This window comes from Alternaria novae-zelandiae, assembly GCF_023758075.1.
Source record: "Alternaria novae-zelandiae strain BMP 2774 chromosome Unknown scaffold_33, whole genome shotgun sequence".
In the NCBI taxonomy this organism is placed as follows: Eukaryota; Fungi; Ascomycota; class Dothideomycetes; order Pleosporales; family Pleosporaceae; genus Alternaria; species Alternaria novae-zelandiae.
This window is the reverse complement of record NW_026056993.1, coordinates 180,204-196,550: the sequence shown is the minus strand read 5'-3', so window position 1 is coordinate 196,550 and position 16,347 is coordinate 180,204. Positions and strand designations below refer to the sequence as shown.

Below are 16,347 nucleotides of genomic sequence, written 5' to 3'. Positions count from 1 at the left end.
CACGGAGGATCGCTGGAAAGATCCCCCGCGTTCCACATCCACGCATTGACTGAACGCTGGCTCTTCCCTACCGGCACCATCCGGGCATTGAATTACTTACTACGCTAGGTATGCCACGATTGTTTGGCAATATAGCATGTTTCTTCTTATCCCGACACCGGCGTCGTGTTAGAGGCTCAGCACTGTTTTTTTGTCGCGTCAGCGTGATGCGCGTCGCCTTTGCGAAGATGACGGACGTGCTCCTCAACTGAAGTCCATCTCCTCACGCAAGAGACCAAGACTAGCAGAACCTCAACCTTAGGCACGCAGCTCTCGCGCCGTATGTCTGACCGTGATGCGCAACCGTCCAGTCTGCTTCTAGAAGATGGGGATGGACAACCGCGAGGCCACGTAAAGCCAACAACACGCCGCCGCCCATTGTCGCAAAGAAACACAGACGTCAGCTGCAACAAACGCAGTCGAAAGATCGCCGAACTGAAGATGCCTCGCCACAATAACAGAGGACGACAGGCCAGCACGCGCACTCTAGTCGCGTCCTTCTGGAGGATCTCACGACGGGCTCTCCCGTGAGCGTCCTCTGTTGCCAACAACAACCCACGAGATGCGCTCCCGGTCCAAACCCACGGCCCGACACAGACGTCTTGAATCGGGCGAAATAGAGCCGACATAGCATAGCACCCGGCGGTGGTCGACAGAACGCTTCCGGTAGATGCCGTTGATGTAAGCATGCCAACATCAGCCGTCCTCGTCGGCTATTCACAGAAACGCAGTCAGGGAACAAAATATCGCTTTCTACAAGATCTCTATTTAGTATGCCTACAAATGTTGCTGACGGTATCACGAGTTGGCAACGACGAGGGTCACTATCGAAACAATCAGATGCAGCGAGTTCGGTTCATTCTGGGGAAGCAATGATCACATTGGAACCCTAATTGGATTTGCAGCTATAAGATGTATCAACTCGCTTTTCTGGCGTGACTTCTCGCCTCCTACTTCGCCCCATTCCCCTCACTCGCCTTCTCCGGCGTAGGCGCAAACTTCGAGCGTTCCCTAATCGGGCCACCATACTTATAAAACACAAAAGGAATAGGCGCAAGCACACAAGCCATTCCCGCAATAAGCGAGCCACCGCCACCAACACCAAGAGCGTCAAACATGTACTGTGTGAACAAAGGCGCTGCAGCGCCTGCAGCGGAGCGCACAACGGTGTTCGCTGCCAGCGCGCTCGCAGCGTACATGAGATACGTGTCGGTGAGGTAGTTGAGATAAGCGACGAAGATGAGCAGGATAGAAGTCGAGAGGAAGACACCGCCGAGCGTGGGAACGACCCAATGAACGCTATTGTACTCTGCGGACCACGCGAACCAGAACATGGTGATGGGGAACATGACGCCGCCGAGCATGGCTACAGGAAGACGGTCTTCGGGTGTGGCTTTGTAGCCGGCTTCTGCTCTTTTTCTGTCCCGGGCGGTGTTCGCGAAGATGATGGCGCCGCCGATGGCGGCACCGAGGGCAGAGCCGATGAGCGGGAGCTCGCCGACGCCGGAGTTCCAGCCGCGGTGTTGTTGGAAGACGATGGGGTAGATGGTGAAGAGCATGTATAGTAGGGCGTATACGACGGCAAGGTAAATGGCGACGGCGAAGGAGATGGGGTCGATAAGGATCTTCCACGGGCGAGTGAGAGCAACATGGAACATGCCTGCGAGCGTCCTATCCGTCACTTCGACTGGTGCCTTGACCTCTTCATAACCAGGGATCTTAAGGGCGCGTATGCGCTTGGCTTTGTTGCGTAGCACGATTGAGGGCAATGTCTCCGGAATCGTGAACATGAGTATCTCGGTAAAGGCACCCAGCCAGAGAAGAACGTAGAAGCACCATCGCCAGTCTTTCTTTAGTTGGAGAAAGCCTGATATGACGGGTCCGAGCGATGGACCGATGAAAGTCATCATGGAGAAGGCGGCCATTGCATTTCCACGCTCCAGTGGTCCCCAGATGTCTGCCAGTACACCTGGTGCATTGGAGAGAGGGGCACTTGCAAATGTACCCGTCAGGAACCGTCCCACCAGGAGCCCACCGAAGTTCGGCGTGAACGCGCAAAGGAAGTTGAAGGCCAGGTAGAGCGTAAAGGTAACGTAGAAGATGTATCGGCGACCGAAGAATTCTGAGAGCGGAGCAAACACCAGAGGACCAGCGCAGTACCCCAGAAGGAACAAGGTAATAACTAGACCCCCAGCTTCGGTGGAGACGTGCAAGTCTGTCGAGAGTGACTCAAGCGTGCCGGAGGGGCTGGACGACGCGAACGTAGCGTTCACAACTAGGGTGACCGACACCACGGTGATGTACCATCTTCTTGCGGTGGACCAATTCTTCGGGTTCTCGATATCATTGGGGCCGAACTCAAGCAACCCTTCGTCGTTAAGGTGTATTTCTTCGGAGGCTTCTATGTCGCCGGTCTTGTATGGCTTCGCTGTCGGCCGCGACAAAAATCGCTCGAGCTTCTCCATGGCGGACGATTAGGTTGGGGATATGGGGAGAAGGCACAGGTGGAAACAAGCCTTTCCCCACGGCTTGGTGCGTTATACATAGGACTATTCAAGCCACACTCATGCGCGGATGATGAAATGGGTTCGGCCGAGGCCATGATTGGTAAGGGTTCGGAGCTCGTCATTCCGCGGAGGGCGCCAACCGAGCGTCCGCATGAATCCACAGCGTCATCGAATCATAGAGGTCGGTCCAACGTCAGCTCTGACTTTGAAACTGTATGTTTCTGAATTGTAGCCCATGAGTTGAACTGTGATGACTCCATGCCTACAGGTAAGCCAATGCTGATGGGTCAGAGTGGTCGGAGGGTCGCGATGTGAGTGGAAATGTGAAGGGTTTTGGCGCAGTTAAGCGGTTTTCGGAGATAATGAACAATGACATCAACAAGTTGGCGCGCCCCAATTTTAGGCTATGCTTTTTCCTGCTCTCTGCATGGCGAACACTCGAGGTCATCTGTCTTACATGTTGAACATGATGTTCTATAAATGCTCTTGTGGTAATGCAAACGTAGTGCTGCTCAAATCGCGCTTCTACGAAACAGCTGGTCGCACAGTAAGATCCGACAGCATGCCACACGGATGTTAGCTTAGGCATCCAAGCTAAGAGAGAGAAAAGGACGGGATGCGCGGAAGGGTGGAGCTAAATGGTGGAGCGGAAGCGCGGCCGGCTCGTGGCTTGGGGGTGGATGCAGGTGGATGGTCCACTTCAGGCTGTCGTACTTCAGGCGCGCTGCGAGCCTCGAGTCGGGTCCGCATCATCGCTATAATACCCATCATCGTCAGCGCTCGCTCGTCCAGTTAACTCGTACTCTCCAGCATCAGCCAACTTCGCCGCAGGGCCATCATCAACGTCCTTGAACATGCGATAGAACACAACGCCCGCAACACCAGCAATGAACGCCAATCCAAAGTACAACCACTGCAAGTGCGGGTCTCTTGCCAACGGAGCAATCAAGATACCCAAGGCGCTTCCACCCGCGCTGGTGAGCAAGAAGAGACTCATAATGAAACTCTTCATATTCTCGGGTGCTTTCGCATATGCCAATTCCAGGCCGGTAACACTAGCGAGGATCTCGCTCAGTGCGATCAGCACGTATGCTGGGGCTTGCCATGCGACGTGGACTTGGTTTGGTTTAAACTTGCCTTCGCTGATCTTTCCCGCGTCGCAGTTCGATGGGCTGAAGTAGCAAGGTGGCGCCGCGTAGATCTTTGACTGGAGAGCGCCTGCGTATAGCATGGCGAGCGCGGCCATGAGGAAACCGAGAGAGATGCGTGTTATTGGCATCAATGCGATGTGTAGTCGTGTGCGGATGAACGGGTAGACGAGGCGGTCCATGATTGGGATGAGGATGATGATGGTGACGGGATCGATGTTGGGAAGGATGTCGTTGGGAAGGCCATGCAACTCCATTTGACCGGCTTGCGAGACGAAGTTGTTCAGCATCTGCGAGTAGGAAAGCCAGTAGATTGGGAAGAACAGGAAGACTTTGCATGCGACCAGCGCGGTCTTCAACTCGTCGATAAACTTGTCATCCCAAGTCACCTTCGACCTGCTTCTTCCGTGCCCTTGAGCGGAAGCTTTCGCTTTGTCAAGATCTCCGCCGTTCCTTGCGGCGATGTATAGGGCGCGAAAGCAGTTGCCAATCACCCCGCCTTGAGGTGGCTTGATGATGTACTGCTTCCTTCCTCTCACCAGCACCACATAGCCCACGCAGAACATGACCAAAGGTAGAAGATAAGCGCTCCAGAAGCCAACATGCAACTCCAACATAGTCGTTGCGATCGCAGAGATTGAGCCTACGTTGATGCACATGTAGAATATCATGTAGATCCTCTGTACCGTAATCTCTGGATCGACAATGACGCGCTTTCCTCCAGGCAGGTCCTTGACAAAAGGTTTGTTAGACCGCACTTGCTCCGCGATCAACGGCGACACGTTGCTCTTGATGCCACCAGTACCCAGGCCGATGACCAGCATCGCGACAATAAGTCCAGGGTATGCGGCTCCACCTCGAACCGCCCACGGCAAGCTGGTGATGAAGAGAATCGCGATGCCGACCATGTACACCAAACTGAACCACTTAATCGTCGCATACTTCCCAAGATATTGGTCCGCAACAACGGCGCCAAATAAAGGCGTGAGGTAGCACCAGAATTGGAAGAAGTTCGTCATCGCTGTCGCACCACTCTGCTTCAAGCCAAGAGCGCCAGGTAGGCCGTTGGGGTCGTTGTATTCGTTGGCGATGTAGTTTTGGAAGGGCCCGGAGAGTCCGTAGTAGGCGAAGCGCTCACAAAGCTCGACAACGGCGACTAGGAAAGCGCCATATGGCAGCGTGTCTGCTACGCGAGGCAGAAATAGCAGATCCTCTGCTGTCGGTATGGAGCCAATGTGAACAGGCGCTTCAAAGGGAACGGCATCCGCGTCTTCATTTGCGACGTCTTTGCCATGTACTGTGAGGTTCGCACTTGCAGTCTCGGTCTGCGCAACAGTCGTGTATGCACCGCGCTCTTCACCATTCTGTCGCCAGGATGAGGCCATGTTGGACAGTGTTGTTTGATCAGGTGTTCTTTGTTTATGTACCCTTGGTGCTTGGTGGTCCTAATCCCTTGGTTGGGTCCCGTCACGGCGATCAAAGCCTTTCGCTGCTATATCCGGTGCGCACGCTCATGGCATGGTCGGAAACCGTATCGTGTCCATGGCGGCGTGGTGTTGCCTGAGTTGAGTGGTCTAAGCCGTGAGTTGATGGGATTGGAGATGAAGACACGCGTTCGCGAACACGGGAAGGTGAGACGGTGCTCGCGTCCGGTCTAGGCCGGATTGGTTGCTGAATACCCCACAATACACAATCACACTCATGCTCAAGGCCAGACGTTTCGCGGTCACGCATCATGGACATCACATCGCAATGAAGTCTGGCAACGCAAACCATCTTTTTGTTATGCTGTTACGGTCGCACTGGATAGCCGCTTAAACCTTCCCCGCGAAAAACCCATCCAACCTCCCCCCCAAATCCCGCACCCCCAACCCGCCCGTCAAACTCCCTCTAATCCACTTGGGCAACTTGTCTTGAATGCGCTTACTCCCATACCGTCTATCCAGCATCAAAATCGCCGCAAAATCCCCCTTGTGCCTTATCGCCCTGCCCACACACTGATTAACAGCGCGCATACAAGCATTCTCGTAGAACTCGCGCGCAGCAGCCTTGCCATCGCCATCACCGCCGCCGCTATTCGCTTGTTTAGCGGAGATATACTGCATCTTCGCCTTCCATTCTGCCGAATGCGGATTCGGAAAAGGGAGACCGACAACAACGACGCCGCGGCCGAGGGCATCGCTGAAGTTGATGCCTTCGGAGAGGGTGCCGCCGATTACGGCGAAGAGGAGGGCGCCGCGGCCGGAGCCGGATGCGATTGCTGTGCTGTAGGCTGTGAGGACGGAGTTTGCGGTTGCTTCTTTGGATGCTGCGGGTGGCTGGTTGGACGTGGACGGTGGTTGTTGGCTGCGCTGCTCGAGGAAGACGGGCTTTGTGCGGGTGAAGCTGTCCCAGAATGTGGATGTGGATGTTGAAGAAGCGGGCTTGATGCGCTTCCACGCGACGATGCAAGCGTCGAGGAAGGAGTAGCTGGGGAAGAAGACTACGACGCCGTCTGGGATGTGTTGCGCAAATGTCAAGATGGCGTTGCCGAGATCGATCATCGTCTTCTCTTTGTTGCGGTTCTCGAATGTAAAGTCGAACTCGGCCCCACTTGTGGCTCGGACGACGGGCGCAGCGAGAAGGTTCGAGGGCGGAATGACGTGGCCGCAGGATAGTGTCATGATCTTTGAGGGATCCAGGTATGATAGCAGATGCTGCTCGTAGTCGCTCATCGGCGACATGGTGCCGCCAGCTAGTACGACTGCCCTGGCTTCTTCGACGATGTCTTTGAAGTGGTAAGTTGGGTCCAAGAGCATGTACCGTAGCGTAGTGCCTGAGACTTCTTCCTTCGCGTAGAAGAAGCGGCCTTCGCTGGATGGGTTCATCAACGACAGGAGGAAGGCCTGTACATGCATCAAGACTGGTACAGTATGTCGCGGCCCATTCTTGGCCGACTTCGCGACTGGCTTTTGCGCGCTTCCACTCTCCGCTTGTTCGGCGAACACAGTGTATCCGTCGACTTTGCGCGCCAGTCTGCTTTCCTGGAGGTACGTGTTGAGCTTGTAGATGTTGATCTGATCAACGCCTTTTCCCGCCATGATCGCAGCCATGTCTGCCAACCCGTCTGTCGATTTCGCGTTGGCATCAATGGACTGTAGATACGCGATGATAGAGTCCAAGATGCGGACTGTCTGAGCAACATACACGCGATTCTTCCCTTTGAGCTTGTTCCGGAACTTCTGGAGGTAGGCTGTGAGTTGGGCACGGGCTTGTTGCACTTGGTCGAGGGTCACGGATACGGAGTAGATGCCTGCGATGGCATCCATCAAGTTATGCGCTTCGTCGATGATGACGATGTGGTCTTTGAGGGAGAGGCCAAGTGCTTCACGTGCTGTGCGCTGGAGGAGTAGTGGGTAGGGTAGCGTTATGATCTGAACCTGTTAGTACATGAACACATCGCAGGAATGAAAAGCGAACTCACCTCACAGTACTTGGTAGCTGGTCTAGAAGCGTAGTACGGACATACACCCAGCTTCTTACCCAACACCCCCAAGTCCTCGATATCTCTAATCTTCGCAAGCGCATGGTCGCGGAACTCATTGACCAACGGCTCGCTTTCCTTGGTCGGCATATGCGGACATCGGCTTTCGGTTTTGCTATTTTGCTGAAGCTCCAGGCATCGTTCGTTGATGGCCGTGGCGCTACCGAGCTTGTTGACTTTATTGTTGATGCAGAGATTCTTCCTTGATCCAAGAGTAAGGTGCTTCACATCTTCTACAAGCGTCTCCATGCCACCGCTGCTCTCATCGCTGTCTGGGGCAATAGCGGGCGGCATCTTCACGCGCCCCAGCTCACTAGAGAATTGCGTCAACTGAGAGTGTGTTCGCGAGCAGAAGAATATCTTCGTCTCGTCAGGCGCCTCTCCGTCGTCATCTTTTGGTGCATCTGCGCTGTACCCGAGTGATGCCATCAAGGCCTGGGTTTCTGCCGACAGTCCAGACTCATCGAACGCGCCGGCTCTTGCCCGTTTGTGAGACTCCGCATCGCTTTCGTAATCATCCAAAGCGAACTGAGCTTCATCGTCATTCTCGGTATCACCTGCCGCTGTCTTCTGTCTCTTATACTTAGGCTCGCCACTCTCATACCGTTCCTTAGCCCTCTTCTCTTTCGCTTTAACCTTAGCAATACGATCGTTCAAATCCTGTTTCCGCCTCAGCGCCTCCTGCTTCCGCTGCTTCTGCGCATGTTCAACAATCCACGCAGGCTCCTCACTATTCGCCGCATCTACCGTGAACCCTTCTTCGAACGTCCGTCGCTTGTGATCGCGTAGCCAAGTCAAGGAGCCACATATCAAGCTCAGCGATTTGCCGGTTCCGGTCGGCGACTCGAAGATGCCGACTTTGCCCTCTTCCAGACACGTGTAGACAGCGCCCATGAACTCATTTTGGATGTCGTAGGGCGTGTATGGGTGGTGGAAATTTCGTGTTGCGTCGGTGTTAGACATTGTAGTTTGGTGGAAGTGGGTTGGGTGACGCGACGCGTGGAGGAAAACGGGTGTTCACGTGGTGCGTTTAGCGCCCGCCGGCCTACTATGACGCGACAATCATCATTTCGCACCCAGTTTTCTTTCCTTCTGAACAACATAGATCGTACATTCTAATATGTTCTCGTCGGCTCACCACGAGCTTTATAAAATTATCGAGTAAAGACCAGGGCCTAGTGGCGGAGGGGTCAGCTGAGGATCCAAAACCTCTCTTGCCTCTACATGGAAGAAGTAGTGTCCGATATTACACGAGTGGACATTACAACTGCGATAGATGTGCCGGCCTAATCCAGCTCTTCGAAATAACGTTTACATGGAATCATCCCATACCTGTTGCAATGCATTATATTCCACTCCATCCACCCAGCCCACTACTCATCAAGCAACCCTTCAACCGTGCATGCCACACACCTCTAATCCCTCCCCTGCCCTCCCCTCCACTCCCAGCTCACCCCACAATCCTCCCCCTCAACTCCGTCCTCTTCATCACCTCCTCCTCCGCCAACCCATCCATCCTAACCTCGCCCTCCTTCCCCCCCTTCCCTACCATCCGAAACCCCTTCACCAGCCCCGTCCCACTCTGCATACCCACACCCTCCCCCCACCCCCAATTCTCCTCCATCCACGTCACCGGCCAAAGCAGCACAGTGCCTGCGACGCAAAACACCATGGCCCAAGCCTGCCAGAGCCAGATTAGCATCCAGGCGCCTGGCGCGATGAAACGTATCCATTGGTCGACTTGGTATAGGTCTTCTTGTTTGGAGATGTGGTATTTTGGTTTTTGAGATTGGGAAGGGGAGGAGGTGGTGGTGGTAGAGAGAGATTTGCGCAGGTGCAAAACGGTAGTAAGCCGAACAGGCGCGTAGTAAAACGGTATGAACCAAATACGGAAGATTTGGAATATGGTTGCGTATAGGATGAGGTTTGTTTCGTCGAATGCTGTTTCTCTCAGTTAGTCATTGCACTCTTTTCTGGTCCTCCCAACCCATGCAAGCTAAGACATACCGACGCTCGTCACCGTACAATCAATCCTCGGACTCATAATCTTATACCAGCGATACGTCCTTTCCACCAACCACCTAGAATTCGGTCGGCTCCATGTGCGGCAAAAGGGGTGCGAAAACGCGGCGTCGGGTGTGAAGTATTTGTCGATGGTTGCGCGCTGGAGGGACGGGGGTGATTGCGTGAGGAGGTGGACGATGGCGGGTATTTCTTTGACTGCGATGGGAGGGCGAGGTTAGCGGGATGCGCGATGGAGGGATGAGGATGAGGATGGGCGGAGGGTGGCTGGAGAGGGTGGGGGATGGAGAGGAGGGGCGACGTACCTGGGTCTTCCATTGTGGGTGCGCTGAGGTTTGCTGTGGGAATGCGACGGGTGTTTGATGGGTGAATGCTTTGGGTTGTGCAAGGCGCCGAGGTTTGACGCGGAAGGACCAGGACGGAACGCGCTTGTGTGACGTCATTTTGGGTTTCATCACGCTCCAACAAGCTCACATCTATGCAACGAGGCCATGGTGGTGGGAAGCATGTTTATTATTTGATTATCTCTTGGTCATCATGGTTCTATCTCTTTCCTCTTTCTTGGAGTATCATGAGATTTCCAATGTCCATCTACTGCGATCTGTACTGCTGAATCTCGGCCTCATCAAGATGCCTCAGCTTGTTAACATTCGGCGCCTCACCAGTCGCAATACCCTTCGCCAGCTCCACAAGCCCGCCAATCTGTGTTCGCTTCGACACAGCGTACTGCGCAGTGCTGACCTTGACGCGGATGATGCCAATGCGCGGGTCCTCTGGGCCACCGTCGTGCTTGCCGTCACCGAGATCGCCAATCCACGCCTTGAGCGCCGGTGAGTAGTGCTTGCGGACGACGTCACGGTCTGTCTCGATGGAGGCGTGGCCGGAGATGGATGCCCACTCGCCTGAGTTGTTGATGAAGCCGACGTTGACGGACTTGTGCTCCTTGAGGTCGTCCGTCTTACCGGACTCGGTGTTGGTGTGGAAGAGGAGGTCGAAGCCGTGGCCCTCCTGTTGTTCGTCAGCCATGTCTTTGGTTATGAATTGAGTGTACAGTACCTTTGCAGCGACAGCCATGGCTCTCGAGGCCAGGAGATCGCTGTCTGCGGCCTGTGTGGTCAAGAGGCAGAACTTGGTCTTGTCGACGAAGTTGAGCAGGTCCTCGCACTTCTCCTTGAGAGAGGGCTCCTCGAGGTTCTTCTGCGTGTAAGGGTCGGCCGTCTTGGAGCCGGTGTCGGTGTTGCTGAAGCCAGACATGGTGATAGTTGTTGTAGAGAATACGCGTTGAGCGGCGTGGTTGTTCGGTAGCTGGGGAGAAGGCGTCAGCTTCTGTAGACACAATGTTCGAGGAGACCTTCGCGCTGTCCTTGCGATGCACTGAGAAAGGAAACGAGAGGAAAGCATACCTTTGGAGGGGTAGTTATCGGTAAGCAGGTAGTGTGTGGGAGAGGAGCTGAGAATGTCGCGCGACTTTGTAGGACTTTGCCAATGATGTCATCAGTACCACCACCACGCGTTTGGGAACCACATCCACCCCGCTATGTATGTGGGGTAACTCTTTTTGGCTGTCACCCGGTACCGGCTCCTGTTGCGGATGGTCTAGTCTGTAGTTCAGGGTCTTGCGTCATGTCATGCTTCTTTGAGCTAATGACCAAGTTCTAGATGCTTAGTGGTACATGTCACTTTGATCGACGCATTGAAGATGAGATGGTGATATTAACCTTTCAGGTCTGCTGCGCGTCTAAATGAGACACATCGTACTCCACTCCGTGACCCCGCCCCATGCCATGCTGGTATCTCGTAACAATAGCGGACAATGTACCGATTCCAAGATCCCAAGCTAGAAATGAAGATGTGGGCTAGATCCTACACCATGCCAATGTCCCGGAAATATGACCCAAATTTTAAGAGGCGAACACCCCTAGTGACACTGTCTGACACTGCGCACTCTATGCGTCGGCGGCAGTCTCCTTGTCCTCGATCGTGGCCTTCTTGAGGTCGTCAGCAGCGTCCGCTGCGGCGTCCTTCTCCTGTGCAAGCTCAGCCTCGGCGGATGCGTCGCCGTTGACGGCCTGGTTCTTCTGGGCGGGCTTGCGGGCGGCGTCGGTGCTGCCGTTGGCGACGTCCTCTGCGGCTTCTTCAGCCTCAAGCTTGTCAATCTCCTTCTGTGCCTTGGCGATGTTCTGAAAACTTGTTAGCAACATCCTCGCAGTGGTATGTAGAATCACTCACCTCCTTGGTCTTGCGGTCCTGGTCCTCTTTCCAGTGGGCAAGCTTGGCCTGGAGCTTCTCGACGGTGGCAGGGACTTCCTCCTGGCTTGATGGGGGGTCGACGCCGACCTTGGCGAGCTCCTCGATAATACCAATGTTCAAGTTGAACTTGCTAGCAGCGGCGCCGCCCTTCTTGCCCTTCTTTCCCTTCTTGCCACCAGTACCGGCCATGTAGCTCTCCTCCTCGGTGTCCTTCTTCGATATGCGGGTACCCTTGAGGCCCGAGTCGTCGACGGTGCGCTGGGCGGAGGCGGCGAACTTGCTAGCGGCGGTGGTCTCCTTCGCAGGGAGGGCGGAGGGGTCGAAGTGGCGGATCAAGCCCTCGCAGGCAATGATCTCGTCGCCGTAGGCGGGTGCGCTCGCTTCCTCGAGACGCTTGGAGGCAGTCTCCTTGCGCTTGCCGGCGACGTACTGGAGCTGCTCGAGGCGCCTCTTCTCGTTGCGGATCTTGCGCGCCTCAAACTCGTAGTTCTTGAAAGCGCGGAGCTGCTGGAAGTAGTTGTCCTTGAGCTCCTTGCGGGCCTGGTACTTCTCCTGCTGCACTGCGCGCGCCTTGTCGGTCTCCTCGCGGAGCGACCTCAGGTTCTTGAAGGCCTCGTCTTGTTCAGCCTTGAGTCCGTCGAGCTCGGTCTGGAGCTTGGTGTACTTCTCGGAGAGGGCCTTGTTCTCCGGGTCGTCCAGCAACTTCTTCTGCTCGGCGATCTGGGCCTTGATGTCGTCGATCTTCTTCTGCTGCGAGTCGAAGCCGGAGAAGTTCTTCTTGGCCTTGTTGAGGGCGCTGATCTCGGCCAGGGCCTTCTTCTCGTCGACGAGCTTCATCATGCCGCCGTCAACCTGCTTCTGCAGACGGGCAATCTCCTGGTCCACATCCTCGGCCGACTTGTAGTTGGACTTGCCCTTGGCCGTCTTGAGCTCGTTGAGCTGCTGCTTAAGCTGCTCGTCGAGCTTCTTGATCTTCTCGAAGATGGAGTTGCGGCCGGACTTGTTGCCCTGCTGGGTGGAGCGGATGGCGTTGAGCTCCGTCTTGAGCTCCTGCTGGCGCTTCGCGTTGGGCGAGTCCTTGTTGTTGGGCTTGGCGAGGTCGAGCTTGGCCTTGCACGCGTTCTGGCCGTCGTTAGTAATTTTCCCGGATTGAGTGGTGGTGTGCGATGCAGCCACCCGTCAGCTCGTGGCCGTGCGACTGCGCGCACCACACGGGGCCATGTACTCACCAGCTTCTCCTGGGCGGCGGCGTGCTCCTTCTCCAGCTTGGCGAGCTCCTCCTTGTACTTGTCCTCGTCGGGCTTGTCGGGCTTGACAACCTGCTGCTTCGCCGGAGGGGCAGCAGCGCCGTTGGTCGAGGCCTGGGCGGCGGGTGGAGTTGCGACGTCGGCCATGTTTGCTGTGCAGTCAATTGGGTTGAGGGCTGACTGGGCGTTGCAGCGGGGGAGAGGGGTCTGCGAGAGCTGGGTAGACCGCCGGGTCGTGAATGTGCAGGCGAGGCGTGCAGGCGGTGGGAGGACAACTATTAAATTCGAGGGTCTCGAGTGAACCACGGATGCTGGCAACTTTTCCCGATGTTTAGCGGGCGGCCTAGTGTGCCGCCCGCAGTCTTGACCCTTCACTCGGGGCCTCGACCACGCACACACCAAACCACGGCTATGGCGGAACAATCGCGGGGCAGCATCCCCATTCTGCTGCTCAAGACCAAGTCAGTGCCCAAAGACACGTACGAAGAGCTGTTCCTTGAACTCGACAACGGCAGCTATGCGCCCGTCTTCGTGCCCGTCCTGGAGCACAGGTTCAAGCGAGATGCCCTGCGTGAGGTGCGCCAACATGTCACCAATCGCGGCTTCGTGCCACAAGCGCAGCAGGGTCTCGCGACATATGGTGCGCTGATTTTCACCTCGCAGCGTGCAGTCGAAGCCTTCAGCGAGGTTGTCGAGGATATCCGCAGAGAAGGCGCCCTCGACATCGACGACCTGCTGCCAGAGAGCCTGCCGCTGTACGTAGTAGGCCCAGCTACAGCTCGCGGACTGCGATCACTGGGTCTCAAGTGTCCAATCCTGGGAGAAGAAACCGGCAACGGCGAAGCTCTCGCTGGCTTTATCTTGAAGCATTACAACGCCCTTTATCCAGGTGTTGCGAATCCACCCGTACTGTTCATGGTCGGTGATAAGAGGAGGGATATAATACCAAAGACCCTGCAGTCAGAAGAGCTGGATCCAAAAGAGAGGGCAAGAGTAGATGAGTTGGTTATATACGAGACTGGAGAGATGCAGTCTTTCAAGGAGGATTTCTCGACCATCTGGCGGAAAAACGCGGATCAGGGCTCGAGACGGCAGTGGGTCGTTGTATTCTCTCCAAGTGGATGTCAGGCCATGCTCGAGAGCCTGGGTCTTCTGGATATGGAGACTGGGAGAGTCAAGGCTACTGCTGATCAGAGAGATATCCTGATATGCACCATCGGTCCGACCACGCGCGATTTTTTGAAGCAGGAGTTTGGCTTTACTCCTGATGTATGCGCAGAGAAGCCAAGTCCGGAGGGCATCGCCGATGGTATTCACGCCTTTCTGAAGACCAAGGATAAGCAAACCTAGTTGTGGCTTCGTCTACGTGGACCGGGGTGCGCTCGATGAGAGGATGTACGATACGAAGGCGTTGTATATCAGCTTCGATAGGTTTGCTACATCAAGCGCGTGAATGCGCGACGCTATCTCACGCGCTCTCAACTCCTCGCTCATGACCGCTCGCGGCTTCCGTCTGATGGTCCAATGCTGCACGTGCCTTCCTGACGCGTCGATGTGCTAATGACTGCCATTGACGTCACCATTTCACGCGACGCGCCTGCCACAAACCACCAGCGCGCGCAAACATCCGCCCCCTTCATTACTCCTTTGCTTTGTCTCCCATCCTTCTCTCATCCTTTCACTCATATCTTCAATAATCTACACCAATTCACTCAATTGATCTCACTGCATCCACAATGGCAGGAACACGCTCCTCTGCACGCAGCAACGACGGTGGCTCCAGCCCAGCAAAGGGTAACGATGTCGCAGCCGGCACCAAACGCAAGCCCGAAGTCGAGCCGTCTCCCAAGCGCGATCGCAAGGCGTCCAAGAAGCAAGCTACTATCGAGGAGACAATGGACACCAGCAAGGAGTCTGACAGCGAGATGAAGGACGCCTCGGATGAGGGTCAAGACTCCAAAGATGTAGAGGAAGCCGAGAAGAAGGCCGCGGAAGACCTCGTCGATGCGAGCGATGCGACGGCATTGGCCAATGGCGATGATGACAAGCCTGCATCAACCGATATGGAGACTACCGACGACCAGGCGGAACAAAACACCGACGCCGCCCCCAAGGCCGAAGAGACTACACAGGAAGAGAAGAGCGAAGACAAAGCGGATAACGCGACAAAGGAGACTGGTACAAACGGTGAAGGCGCAATCGAGGAGTCCTCCCAGCGGGCAAAGCAAATGCCATCCAACATCCTCGAGAAGGGCGTCATCTACTTCTTCACCCGCAACCGCGTCGGCGTCGAGGAATCCGAAAGCGTCGGCGACCTTCAACGCACCTTCTTCGTCCTCCGACCTATGCCATCCGGAGCCAAGCTTGGCGACGGCGCTCTTGCCGACGACAACAACATCCGACTGTTTGCGCTGCCCAAGAAAGTCTTCCCCAAGTCGCATAACGATAAATTCATGGCATTTGTCGAAAAGGCGAACACTTCCATCAAAGAGCTGAAGGAGAGCTTCTTTGGCGCGGACGAGTACGAGACGAAGACACAAGGCAGCCGACGCACTGAGCCTGTGGCGCCTGTAGCGGAGGGCGTATATGCAATTACGCGTACTGAAGACCGGACGTGCCATCTGGTATACTCTACCACCATACCTTCCGAGCTTGGAGAGGTTCAGGAAGATCTGGGTATCAAAGACCAGGGCAGCTTCGTCATGAGCGTCAAGAACCCTGAGCGCAGCGGACCGGCTTCCGCCCAGCTTCCTCAGAAGCCCGACTTTCCCAAAGAGTAAGTGATCTCGATGTATTTGCCTGTTCATGACTGACCATTACCAGGTTCATCGAAGAGTTCCGCGGACTGGCTTGGGTCGAAGTCAAGCCGAAGTACCTCGACTATGAGTATTGCCAGATCCTGCTCATCGGCGAGAAGATGGAGAGCGGCGTCGAGCCTACTACCAAGGACCAGAAGCATGACAAAGAAACTCCACAAGAGGAAATTGAGAAGCTTGAACATGAGGACGAGCTGCGCGTCGAGCATCTTCACGGTACGTTTTTAGTTGATGGCAAGTGTGATGTGTACTAATCAAGTCTTAGGTGACGACTCTGTCTATGACGACCTGAAGATCAGCAAGAAGGAATACCCGCAGGTCGCGACAACCTGGTGAGCTCTTTCTCAAGCTCGGCGTTATGCGATATCAACGATCTTCTCCCGAATTTACTGTACAACATCTGGGCCATCGGCGTTAAAGGGCGCGATACATATCACGGCATAGCCTCTGGCACGGAGTGTCGGATTCAAATGATCAAAGGAACTGATTGTAGGGTCTGGCTTTGCCCACGGCTTTGATAGCACCGAGTCGCAATATAATAATCGATTTCATCCTGCGCCTCCCAATGGCCGCAATTGATATACAACTCTTCATCTCTCATCATCACGCTGAACTAACGAATAGTGGCTCAATCGAGTAAGCCGATTGGGCAGACCCGTACGCTCCTGTTTGTGATGCCATCGCGACAATCTCCGCTCATCGCTCACTGCTCACCGCTAACAATACCGCTATCCTCATCACCACGAAGCTGCTACTGGAAACAATTCGCGCCAAACTTGACTCTCTTTATCGATC

At 55.1% G+C, this 16,347-nt stretch overlaps 7 protein-coding genes across 7 annotated transcripts; 2 read left to right on the top strand and 5 right to left on the bottom strand.

The window, feature by feature from the left end:
- Positions 1-989: 989 nt before the first annotated feature.
- J4E88_010446 (uncharacterized protein) lies at positions 990-2,504 on the bottom strand (the record flags this gene model as incomplete). Its single annotated transcript, XM_049404038.1, has 1 exon — positions 990-2,504. The coding sequence occupies one exon, from the start codon at positions 2,502-2,504 to the stop codon at positions 990-992; it is 1,515 nt and encodes a 504-aa protein (XP_049250263.1).
- Positions 2,505-3,261: 757 nt separating this feature from the next.
- J4E88_010445 (uncharacterized protein) lies at positions 3,262-5,209 on the bottom strand (the record flags this gene model as incomplete). Its single annotated transcript, XM_049404037.1, has 2 exons — positions 3,262-5,058; positions 5,204-5,209. The coding sequence occupies 2 exons, from the start codon at positions 5,207-5,209 to the stop codon at positions 3,262-3,264; spliced, it is 1,803 nt and encodes a 600-aa protein (XP_049250262.1).
- Positions 5,210-5,508: 299 nt separating this feature from the next.
- On the bottom strand, positions 5,509-8,180 carry J4E88_010444 (uncharacterized protein; the record flags this gene model as incomplete). The annotated part of the gene is made up of 2 exons (XM_049404036.1): positions 5,509-7,107; positions 7,158-8,180. The coding sequence occupies 2 exons, from the start codon at positions 8,178-8,180 to the stop codon at positions 5,509-5,511; spliced, it is 2,622 nt and encodes an 873-aa protein (XP_049250261.1).
- A 1,650-nt stretch (positions 8,181-9,830) lies between these two features.
- J4E88_010443 (uncharacterized protein) lies at positions 9,831-10,493 on the bottom strand (the record flags this gene model as incomplete). The annotated part of the gene is made up of 2 exons (XM_049404035.1): positions 9,831-10,247; positions 10,296-10,493. The coding sequence occupies 2 exons, from the start codon at positions 10,491-10,493 to the stop codon at positions 9,831-9,833; spliced, it is 615 nt and encodes a 204-aa protein (XP_049250260.1).
- Positions 10,494-11,185: 692 nt separating this feature from the next.
- J4E88_010442 (uncharacterized protein) lies at positions 11,186-12,883 on the bottom strand (the record flags this gene model as incomplete). The annotated part of the gene is made up of 3 exons (XM_049404034.1): positions 11,186-11,419; positions 11,469-12,611; positions 12,719-12,883. The coding sequence occupies 3 exons, from the start codon at positions 12,881-12,883 to the stop codon at positions 11,186-11,188; spliced, it is 1,542 nt and encodes a 513-aa protein (XP_049250259.1).
- Positions 12,884-13,147: 264 nt separating this feature from the next.
- Positions 13,148-14,086, top strand: J4E88_010441 (uncharacterized protein; the record flags this gene model as incomplete). Its single annotated transcript, XM_049404033.1, has 1 exon — positions 13,148-14,086. The coding sequence occupies one exon, from the start codon at positions 13,148-13,150 to the stop codon at positions 14,084-14,086; it is 939 nt and encodes a 312-aa protein (XP_049250258.1).
- Positions 14,087-14,472: 386 nt separating this feature from the next.
- Positions 14,473-15,888, top strand: J4E88_010440 (uncharacterized protein; the record flags this gene model as incomplete). Its single annotated transcript, XM_049404032.1, has 3 exons — positions 14,473-15,512; positions 15,560-15,768; positions 15,818-15,888. 3 exons carry the CDS (start codon positions 14,473-14,475, stop codon positions 15,886-15,888), a joined length of 1,320 nt encoding a protein of 439 aa, XP_049250257.1.
- Positions 15,889-16,347: the final 459 nt, after the last annotated feature.